The sequence below is a fragment of the Phocoena sinus genome, chromosome 2 (assembly GCF_008692025.1).
Source record: "Phocoena sinus isolate mPhoSin1 chromosome 2, mPhoSin1.pri, whole genome shotgun sequence".
In the NCBI taxonomy this organism is placed as follows: Eukaryota; Metazoa; Chordata; class Mammalia; order Artiodactyla; family Phocoenidae; genus Phocoena; species Phocoena sinus.
This window is the reverse complement of record NC_045764.1, coordinates 152728536-152739470: the sequence shown is the minus strand read 5'-3', so window position 1 is coordinate 152739470 and position 10935 is coordinate 152728536. Positions and strand designations below refer to the sequence as shown.

Below are 10935 nucleotides of genomic sequence, written 5' to 3'. Positions count from 1 at the left end.
CAAGACCGGTCACGTTGAGAGCTTTCCCGGTGGTGCAGTGGTTAAGAATCCGCCTGCCAATGCAGGGGACATGGGTTCAAGCCCTGGTCCGGGAAGATCCCACATGCCGTGGAGCAGCTAAGCCCGTGTGCCACAACTACTGAGCCTGCACTCTAGAGCCCACAAGCCACAACTACTGAGCCCGTGTGCCACAACTACTGAAGCCTGTGCACCTGGAGCCTGTGCTCTGCAACAAGGCACCGCAATGAGAAGCCCACACACCGCAACGAAGAGTAGCCCCTACTCGTCGCAACTAGAGAAAGCCGGCACGCAGCAATGAAGACCCAACGCAGCCGAAAATAAATTAAAAAAAACAAAAAGACTGGTCACATTGAATTCTTACTAGGGTTTAAAACAACCAACAGTACAAACCTGCCAGATCCTGCTGGCCTCCCTCGTCTCTTGGAAGACAGGATGTTTCAGATCCTTTGTCTCATTGTTCACAAAAGGGACCCAGATGTGCTTCTTTGGCTCTTCTATTACAGTTAGATTTTCTTAACATGTTGAAGTGCTTCTCAAAATCCACCCCTGGTATCAATATCACCTGGGATATTAAAATGTAAGCTCACAGGCCACACCCCACACCCACTAAGAGTATCTAGGGGTGGAGCCCACTTTCCTGCATTTAACAGGTTCCCCTCACGTGGTTCTTAGTTGAGGAGAACCCTTGGCCTAGGATTTGCAATTTGGCCAATTAACCAGATTTTCAGAAGATCAATTCCTGCTCAAGGGAAAATGTGTGGGCCTGGGAGCCCAGAAGTCAGCAGGTAACATGCCACCGGGGGCCAGAGCTTCTACATCCATCTCTAATGCTCTTATAGGTACCTATTATACTACCCATTTTACAGATGAGGAAATTTGTCCAATTTGTTAGGAAGTGACACATTTACAATTCAAACCCAAGTCCAAAGTTCTGTTTTTAGCTCTGTCAGTCTGCTTTTTAGGCTCCGATGGCTAACCAAAATGTTATCAGTGAAATGGAAGTGGTGAAAATTGGAACAGCCATCAGTACTGGGGATATGAATGTTACCGAGCTGTCATATAACAGGAACTTTGCCTGGTGCTTCGGTTATTACTAAGACACTTGGAAACTTCACTTCAGATTTTTCCTAGGTATTCTGGAATTGGTAACTCTCCCGCCAGGTGTGAAAGGGGTCCTTTTTTGTCACTGGTCTCTGTGTTAGGAGGGGTCCTTGATTTGCTGTTTTTGTTGATTTTGGCCACGCCGTGCAGCACGCGGGATCTTAGTTCCCTGACCAGGGATAGAACCCATGCCCCCTGCATTGGGAGCACGGAGTCTTAACCACTGGACTGCCAGGGAAGTCCCAAGGGGGTCCTTGATTTGATTCAAGCTAGAGCACAGGTAGTTTATCAAAAAGTTCTGTTTGAAGCCCCAGGAAGCAGATCTAATGCCGAACTAGATGCAAATTAGTTCAGCCCAGCACTTGTTGATTAATTCAAGCCAAAGGAGGATATTGGGGGTCTAAATTAGCCGGATCAGTACTGATTTCCTACTTTAATTACATTTTGGCCAAGTCATGTTGGTTGGATTAGCCTGCAGACCTCACTGCCACCTAATAAAACAGGCAAGGACAGATGAAGGAAATAGCTGTAACTGCAGGAGGTAGTGTCTGGATTAGAGGGTGCTGACTCACACTGAGGTCACCAGGGCGGGGCTTGTCGAGGAAAATGACCCTCCCTGTGAAGGTACAGTTTACCTCTTCCTGCAACGTGGCAACCTGGACCCCACTGGAACCCCTTCGTCAGTGCTCAGTAAACTTGCTTAATGGAACCAGGTATTTAAAAATACTCTATATTCGTTTCTTCCTCTTTCTGGGAGTTAACAACAGGCCTGGAATTTCCTATTCCAGGAAGGATGCCTAACATGCTAGAAATGCAGCTGCTTCTTTTCAGGGATGAACACAACAAGGCAGTAGACAGTGGTTTGGACTTGAGCACTGGCTCTGCCGTTACGGTCCTTGTTCCAAATTCCAACTCTGCTAAATTATCTGTTGTAGGGTCTGGGATATGCGTTAAGAAATCCAAGGACTAGGTTCTTGTGAAACAGAAATAATGGTAGTATCTGTTTCACAGGGGCTAAATTATGGGGGCTAAATAAGCTACTGCAAGGGAACTGCTTAGTACAGTGTCTGGTACATAGTAACCGCTCAATAAACAGAAGCTCAGTGAACAGAAACCCAAAGCCCACAGTTCCCCTTGGTCACAGGGTGGGGAATCTCTTTCCACACCTCAAACCAGTACCTGGTTGATCACCTCTTCTTGGAAGAGGACAAGAGGCCATGCAGAGTGGATGCCACCTGGACCAGCGATAAAGTTTCTTGGTACCGTTCACCCCAGGGAAACTCCACCCCACATTTCCCTCAGTGAGGGGAAGAGACCCGTTTTGCCAGTCTGCAGTATGAAAGGACATGAGCTCAGGAATGCCTGATGGTGAGAAGTAGGCTCTTTTCAGGCCTCTTAATTACATACACTTATGCAGACGGAGATAAAACCCCTCCGTTGTTTTTTTTTTTTTGTTCAAAACCTTCAAGGGAACTCTTAATACCAGCCACCCCGTCAACACAGGTTCCAGACATGCACGATTTTTAAATTACGTTTATTTAGCGTATGTACACATAAAAGAGAAATCACCCTCTGTTCCCACCCAGCAGAAAACATGCACAAACCCAAGGTATACATGAAGGGGAGGGGCCCCGGCCCCAAGTGAGTGGTTGGGCTGGTGCAATCCTGTAAGTCACAAGCCCCAGTCAGGAGAGGGCTGGACTGACGTGCTCGGTGGGCTGTACCCTCTGCTGCCGTTCCTAAAATAAGCGTGCGCCGTAGCCGAAGGTCTGTTTGATGCCCTCAAAGTAGTACCGCTGCCAGCCCTGCCGTGTCCTCTCCTCCTCAGGGGCAGGGATGCCTCGGCCTTCCATACACAGCTCAGTCTCTCCATTCTTGTCAATGAAGGTCAAGGTGATGGTGGCAAAGTGCCCTGGGGAAAGGCAAAGGGGAAGGAGGTTTCAGATCCAGGGTTTCCATGTGGGTCTGAGGCTAAGGGAAAAAGAAAAAGTTCCGGGGTCAATGGCAATAAATACATATGCTTGCTTACCTTCTGGCCAAGATTTAAACCTCCACTTCATCACAATATGTTTCTCAGGGATCTAAAATAATCAAAGAGGTCAGCCTATACTATAGACTGCAACGTACCCAGTCCTAGCAAGCATCACCCATCTGCCTTTCATACGGAGCCCATCATCTGCAGCTGTACTACTGATGAGGACAAAGTGGACCAGAGTTGGTAGCTCCTGCACTGACATCAGCCACAGCCTCTCCTCTTACTCCTAAGTTGGGTCCAGTCACCTGTGCCCACGTGAAATTTCAGTGCCACAAACGGAAAGCCGTAAGCCACCAACGTATCTAACTTCTCTTCCATGTTTGATTTTTCCAGGAAGAAGCAATTTTACCCCACTAAAGAAAAATTTATATGAAAGCAAGAGAATTCAATTGTAGCATTCTTTTGAAAAACAAAATGAGGTTTTACTAACCAAAGAGATTACAGCCTTAAATTTTATCTACAGAGCTGAAAAAGAAAAGGAGGAAATGTTATTCTTCTGACCAGACAAAAGCTATATCCTGGCAAGCACGTACTCACCAGATCAGTGAATTCTCCAGAGACATTGCCATCTACCAGGTGAAACTTGCCACCTTTGTCTGCTTCTAACATTGCAGGAGCATGGGTAAAGGCCTGAACAAGCTGCAGAGCAAAAGGAGGTAAGAAGATGCATGGCCCTCGCTCTCAGTGGGACCCAGAAGTGCCAGCTGACACCTGTATGCCTTAGCTCTCACTTCCAAAGACACTACTCTGCCCAAGAACCAGGTTCAGGCTCTTTTCTGTTCCACTGGAGACCAGGCTTCGACTCAAGTAACTCTTTCTGAACCTCGGATGCCATTATTTCGAATCCATTTACTTTTCTAACGAGAATGATTCCAGTGGTTCCCACTTACATGACCCAAAACTAGCATAAAAGAGAAAAAAGAAGACGAATCCACTTTCATGAGTGGGTTGAACAAAAGTGTCTTCCCTTTGCCTCTGAGTGTACAAGGAAAGCTTCACGGTTCCACTCAGCACTTCCTCCGCACAATGCGGGGATGTGCCCACAACTCCAGTCACTCGGGACAGCAGATGCCAGGAGCTGGAAGGACAAGAGTATACTTACCTCCTGGGTGGTAAAAACTCTATAGAGCTCCTCTGGTGATGTCAGGAAGGTTTCTCTAAGGGTGATCTTACAAGTGGGGATTTTGACACCAACAGGTCTTGCCTGGGTTTTTGAAGGAGCAGACTTAGCCTGTGGAAGTGGCAGTGAAATTGTCAGTTTAGAGTAACGGTGAAACCTCAATTAACAGGGTTTCAGGGATAGCCCTGCTCTTCATTCTCACAAACTTTTTCACCTCCAAGGCTAATTATTCCAGGGAGTTAGAGGAAATTTATGTGCACGGGCATTTCAGTCAGAAGGAGAACTTTCCCAGCAAATCCTCAATGCCACTCTAGGTGAAAGAAAGGGACACTCATTTAAAAGCCCATTGCTGAAGGGCACACCAAATCATAAGGTATTTCTGAAGAGCCCCAAGTGATTCTCAAGCAGAATTTCTATGCTTAAATAGCTGGAAGCAGCACCCCCAGAATATCCTCCAGTGTGCTGACAAAAGGGCAACAGGGCTGAAAACCAAGTGCTGAACCCAAACCACACCAGTTCCAACTCCAGAAAAAATATTTGCTCACCCTGCAAATGGAGTGAAATCGATCAGTCTCCTGTTAGGTGAAGTTAGTGATTACATAACCCCTGATACCTTGATGACACCTTTAGTATCAAAGTATGAAATGTAGACATAATACTTAAGATGCATATAGGTGAAGACCACCCTGCGTTCATAACCTCCTCACTGGGGTTAAACACAACAGTCGGACTCTGAAGTCCCTGATGGCTTCCATTTGCTCTAAGGGGTCTGTTATAAATGAATAAACACCAGGTTAAAGATGGGGAGACAGACAACTACACTCTGTGGACTCTCTACAAAGCACCAGCTCTGGCTCAGAGGTTAGGGTGGGAGAGAAAGAGCTGATATAGAGACTTATGAAGGAGGCAGTGCCTTAACTCCCTTTCCAGACGGCCTCCCGCCCCAGCACATGGGGACACGGGTTACCTTGTGCTCCTCAGTTTTCAGTGCTGGCTGCCCGGCTGGGTCTACTGACTCTCCATTCATTGTAGGCAAGATCATACCCTGCGTGAACTCTGAAAAGATAAAATCCCAGATCTTGGAAGTTATTTCTTAGTAGCTGAGACTCAGGGTTTCATTGTAGTTTGACAAACATGGCCATCTTAACTCAGATGGAGGTCACGACAAGGGAGGGAAGAGTAATCCACTTTAGCGTCTTTAACTTTGATCTATGCCAGACAGATATCTGAGTGTATGCTACAGAACACAGTATGTTCCCTGGGATTATTTTAAACCCCTGACTCAATTAGAAGCATCACGACTTGTTAAGTGTACGTGAGGTCTACTGTGGATGGCAGCCAATGAATGCAGTGGCACTTCCAAAGACTTCAAGAGTGTGCCAAGATACCCACAGCTGCATATTTAGGCCCCTTTCTCCACTCTGCCGTGCCTCTGTAGGACAGCCACAACCAGTTATGGCATCAGAGCACTGGTTCCCACCAAAAAAGGTTTCCACCTCTCTACCGGTGCCCTCTGATGATCACGTGTACTCTGACGCCAAGATCAGAACACACTGGCAGAACTAGAATTCTAGGGGACAACTGAGCTGGCTACTATTCACATAACCTCTAAATGTCCCTGGAGAATGCGCATCAAAAATGGTGCAGGACACTATGCTCACGTGGTGAGTCTGGGGCTGCCAACTCTTTAGATCAGCAAGTCTAACAGAAATACAATCTCAACCTCAAATGTAATATAACGTTTTCTAGTAGCCACACTAAAGCGTTACAACAAACAGGTGAAATTGATTTTAACAATATACTTAACCTAATATATCCTAACTACCATTTCAATATGTTATCAGTATCAAAAAATTATTGAGACGTTTTACTTTTCTTTTAAATACTAAGTCTTCAAAATCCATAGCGTTTTTTGTACTCGCAGCACATCTCAATTTGGACTAGCCACCTTTCAAGTGCTCAACAGCCGACACGTTAGACAACATATCTCTAGATCTTTCCCTTACTTAAGGTTTATAGACTGATTTTTAGATGAAATAAGCCTCCTCCCCCCAAATTTTTATCCATTTGCCAAAGAAAGACCTGTCAAGCCCCTTAATTAGCATCTGACTGATGGAAAACTATCTTCTCATAAGTACTCAAGGGATACCTGTTTTGAGGGTGCTGATGTAAATTCCCATTGCTTCTCTTAGAAGTTTCACCCCTTCTTCCTTCATTAAGCCCACGAGATTTGTGTCAGGCTCATCCTTGGCAAGGCTCACACTAATCTGAGTGAAAGACCAGAAGTAGGTGGTAAATAACTTGCGAGGCGCCCACACTGTGGAATGTCAGTGCCGAGCGATCAGATAACTGCTAACATTTCCAAAGGAAATGAGGGTTGAGGTTTCTGTACAATCCCCATGAGTGCTCCTTCTCGAGGTCTCTCTGCCAAGACAAAGGCGGCTAATGTTAGAACCCACACTACTCACTAAAGCAAAGTAATTAAATAAGCACAAGCTGCTCTGGGAGCTCCCGATGGCACCAAAGACCTAGAGAATCATCTGCAGACTGGGGTTCTGAATGCTGGGGCCAAGCCTGGCCTGTAATGTTGAATGACAGGTCATTTTTCTCATCTGAGAATAAGAGGATGTGGAAGACTCAGACAGATGAGGAAACAGAAAGCACAAACCTCCACTTCATCCACGCTATTTTCATCAGACAAATTGGGGATCTCCACATGGCCCTTGTACTGCACCCCAGACTTAGAGGTACCTGTCAAAAGTAATGCAATGTTATCAGTCTCCTTCTCTTCTCTCCTCCTCTTCTGCTCTGGAGTGCTAACTACTATTCTGCTTACGCTTCTTTTGGGCAACTGAACTGACCTTCTTTATTCTGAGAGAATGCCATGCCAGATGCAGCCACTGCCCCCCACCCTGAAATGTCCTTCCCCATCAGATTTCTTGAGGCTGTGCTATTACAGTGTGGGACCAAGAATTATGTGAATTTGGCACCAGCATGAACTCTGCTAAGGAGGACTTGGTTGACAGTCAATACAGACAGCTCTGCTAGAACGCTTGTCTGGAAAATACAAATTTGTTCCAATACTATTGATATATTAAGGGACGATTTGATCATAACATGAATTTCATGTTTGCTTATATGTGATTTAATCCTTGAGAAACACTAGGTGAACCCACAGAAACCCAAACCCAGCTGAATGGAGCTGTATAGGAATACGCGAAATACACATCTCAAACATCTGTCTGCCAGTGACTTCAGCTCACTGTGTGTTAGGAGCCACGCCATCCACTAGTGGTGTTATAATGCTCCTTCTCATGTCAGGTGACTCCCCTTCCACCACCTCACAACAACCCACATGCCTCAAGGCTTCTGACACCACTTTCACAAGCAAACTTCAGCTCTTTGTCAAGGTAAAGCATCGTATTTATCATGTTATTTACGTATTTCTTATGATTTAACATGTGTAAACTGTGCCATCAATTTTTACATTCCTAAATTTAAAAAAAAATCACTGATAAAACTTTTTTTTTAACATCTTTATTGGGGTATGATTGCTTTACAACGGTGTGTTAGTTTCTGATAAAACTTTTGAGTGTAGTGTCACGTCCCTACCCCCATCTTCCCGACAAGCCCTGTGGTTTTTGTTGAGAGATTCTGCGTACTGTGGTGATCTTTAGAAACACATGTGTCATGTTATAGCAGAACTAACTGTTTTTCAAAGTTAACTCACAAAACACATATTTATCTTTACTTCTCTAGGCCTTAGTTTCTCAATCTATAAAAAGGAGACTGGGCAAGATGATACCTAAGGTTCCTTCCAGACTGCTGTGCTTTAGTAGTTTAAAAAACAAAAAAAGACGATAAATACATTTCCCCTCTTTATTAACATTCACTTGAGAAATGTTTATTGAAACAAAAATTTATTTCATGCTTTGCCCCATACATGTACCCTTTTAACTTTACTGTCTTTTAAAATTCAGCCTCCCAACAGTCAGGACCATCTAACCATGGGCCCAATTCTATGTTAATATCTTCACAAAAGGGACATTAAGCTAGAGAATAAAACTGACCCAAGTTATAATCACATGCAAGCTTCATTACCACAGCACTCTGAACTGTTAGGGTCACACTGGAGAGAGTTAAAAAAAATTTAAAAAAAGAAAGAAAACCAAAAAACTCCCCCTCCCCACTTTAAAATCATCCAAGAGGCAGAAATAGCTAGTCTGAGAAATGTCACATTATATGTCCCAACACAGACCAGGTCCAGAGATTCAGCAGCTCAGCTGCTTCATCACTGGGGACTTGTGAGACTCTGATAGAGGAAACCCATTAATAGTGTCCCACAGTGGCAGAAGAATTTCAGCATCCAAAACTGTTTTCAATAGGACTCCAAAACAGCATTATCTCCCTTGAAAAAAGTTCATAACCTCTCAAAAACTGTTCTCCCTGGCTCCTGAACAGGTCAATCAAAACGCGGTTAACCTCTGTCCTAAAAGCCAAGCATAGACTTACCTGTCCAGTTTAGTTTGATGCTCCACTCATAAAAGAAGATAAGTTTGCCTTTGCGATTGTTAATAGATGCCTCTCCATCAAGCTTATTCACTTCTGTCACCTCGCACTTGCCTTCCTCATTTTGCACACGCACTGCCAGGAACAGTGTTTTCAGCTTATCTGTGGACCAATTTGAAGCATCTCTCTCTGTCCTGCAAAACAGAAACAAAGCTATGCACCAGCAGCCAAATGAAGGATACAACTGCTTGCTTTATGCAAGAGCACCCAAGGCTAAAGGAGGCTGGAAAAGAACACAAAACCCTCAGCCCCACTCCAGTATGTCCACAAACGTGTTACTCCTTATTGACAGTATGGGACTCCTAAAAGGAAGACCAGGAGTCCCATACTATCAATAAGGACAACTGCTGTAACAGAGGTGGTTTCAAACTAAATGGAAAATTCTGCTTTCCTTTCTCAGCATGATGGCGCTGGGGTCAGCATTAGACACTTTAAACGCAGCGCCCCCGTCTGACCAAGTGGAAACTGCACATCTTGCTGAAGTCAGGAGCACACAACGGGGCCAACAGAATGCAGTATTGAGCTAAATGGTCCAGTAACGATAAACCAATAATCTTGATCTCATGAGCACAGTGTTTTGACCTGTCAAATTCAGGCTATGCTATAAAGGCTCTACACATTCTATGCCCTCTAAATAGCCATGAAAACAATGTAAGTCCAGCACTTCAAACAAACGAAAATTAGTCAAACACTCTGTGTTAAGAGGAAGGAGGCAGGCTGAGATATAGAAAAGAAAAACTATCTACCTCCCCACTTTCTAACTAGTAGAGAAAACAACAGTAAAAAGAGCTGCAACAAAGTAAAATACAGTAAAGACAGTATGAACAAAATTCACTGACTCAAAAGATAAGACATTAATTGTAGAGGCTTTCATGAAGGAGAGCAGGCTTTTAAGAGTGGTTGGGTTATAAACCATGATGCCCGGCAACCAGGGGCAGTCCCTGGAGCTACAATACAACTAACTTAATAGTTCCGGGTGATAGGCCACGGCGCCTTCAGCATCACTGGGCTCTGGGCACTGGCAGAACACGTTCATAAACCTTAGCCTTCTGGAGTGAGGCAGCAGTCCCCTATGACTGACTTTAATTCCACCCGTAAGCCGGAAAATAGGAATTCCAACCCTCCCGAGACTAACACTGCAGTCTCCCAACACAATCCACGGCGGTTTGGGTCTCACTGACTCCTGCGGCCACGAGTGGGAAGCATCTCCCCGCTCAGGTTGAATGCAGCAGCCAAGGGGTTCTGTTCTCATATCTGAAACCCCTCGTCTGGGGCGCCAGCCCTCCATGTCGTCCCCCCGCCTCCCCCGCCAATGAAACGGAGGCCGGAGGGTGGAAGGACCTGGGACTACGGACCCCTGTAACAGGAAGGACCCACACCCATCTCCGGGCAGGAAAGGCTGCCTCGGCCCCAGCTTTGTCCCGGCCGAGGTTCCAGGGACCCTGCAACCCTGGCCCGGCCGGAGCGCTCCCGCGGCCTGGCCCGCTGGCCCTCACCAGTGCCAGTTGTTGACGTTGGTGGCGTCCGCCCGCTCCTCCACGATCCAGCGTGGGTCGCCCTCACCCCACTTGGCCATCGGCTCTCCGGTCGCGCCGCCACCAGCTCCCGAGCAGCCACAGCCACAGCCTCAGGACCGCGCGGACCCAGCCGCCCGGCAGCGCCTGGAAACTACTAGAAACGGCCGCAGAAGCTCCTGGCTTGCTTTTCCCTCCACCTCCCCGCCCCCGCCCCCTCCCCGCCTCAACATCCGGCTCCTCCTCCCTCCCACCAGGTGCTTCCGTTCCGCCTCGCCGGACCTTAACTTCTGTCTGTTCTAGGGATCCTTCAAACTCCTTCGGGTTATCGCCTAAAAGACACGAAATGCTACCGCTCACACGTCATTCCTCACCCGTGGAGACACAAAGGACACTTCTCATTGTTTCCCTGAACCCTTAATCGGCCATGCTAAGCCTCATGGGAGTTGTAGTCTTGTTGACTGACCCGCAGGATAACCGCGGAAAATGTAGAGGAAAGGACTTAAGCACGGTACGCTGCGGATTCTGGGAGTTGTAGTCAACAGCCCCCTGTGGCCCGTCAAGACAGCGCCCGA

At 46.3% G+C, this 10935-nt stretch overlaps 1 protein-coding gene across 2 annotated transcripts; it reads right to left on the bottom strand.

Annotated features, from left to right (window-relative positions):
• Nucleotides 1-2639: 2639 nt before the first annotated feature.
• Nucleotides 2640-10589, bottom strand: AHSA1 (activator of HSP90 ATPase activity 1). 2 transcript variants are annotated; one of them, XM_032624254.1, is made up of 9 exons: nt 10343-10589; nt 8790-8980; nt 6946-7028; nt 6427-6544; nt 5245-5333; nt 4260-4388; nt 3695-3796; nt 3152-3203; nt 2640-3034 (listed from the first exon to the last, which is right to left on the bottom strand). In XM_032624254.1, the coding sequence occupies exons 1-9, from the start codon at nt 10420-10422 to the stop codon at nt 2862-2864; spliced, it is 1017 nt and encodes a 338-aa protein (XP_032480145.1). In that variant the 5' UTR covers nt 10423-10589; the 3' UTR covers nt 2640-2861. The 2 variants fall into 2 exon arrangements, with proteins under 2 accessions (XP_032480145.1, XP_032480146.1); XM_032624255.1 differs by lacking the exon at nt 3695-3796 and having other exon boundaries at nt 10343-10578.
• Nucleotides 10590-10935: the final 346 nt, after the last annotated feature.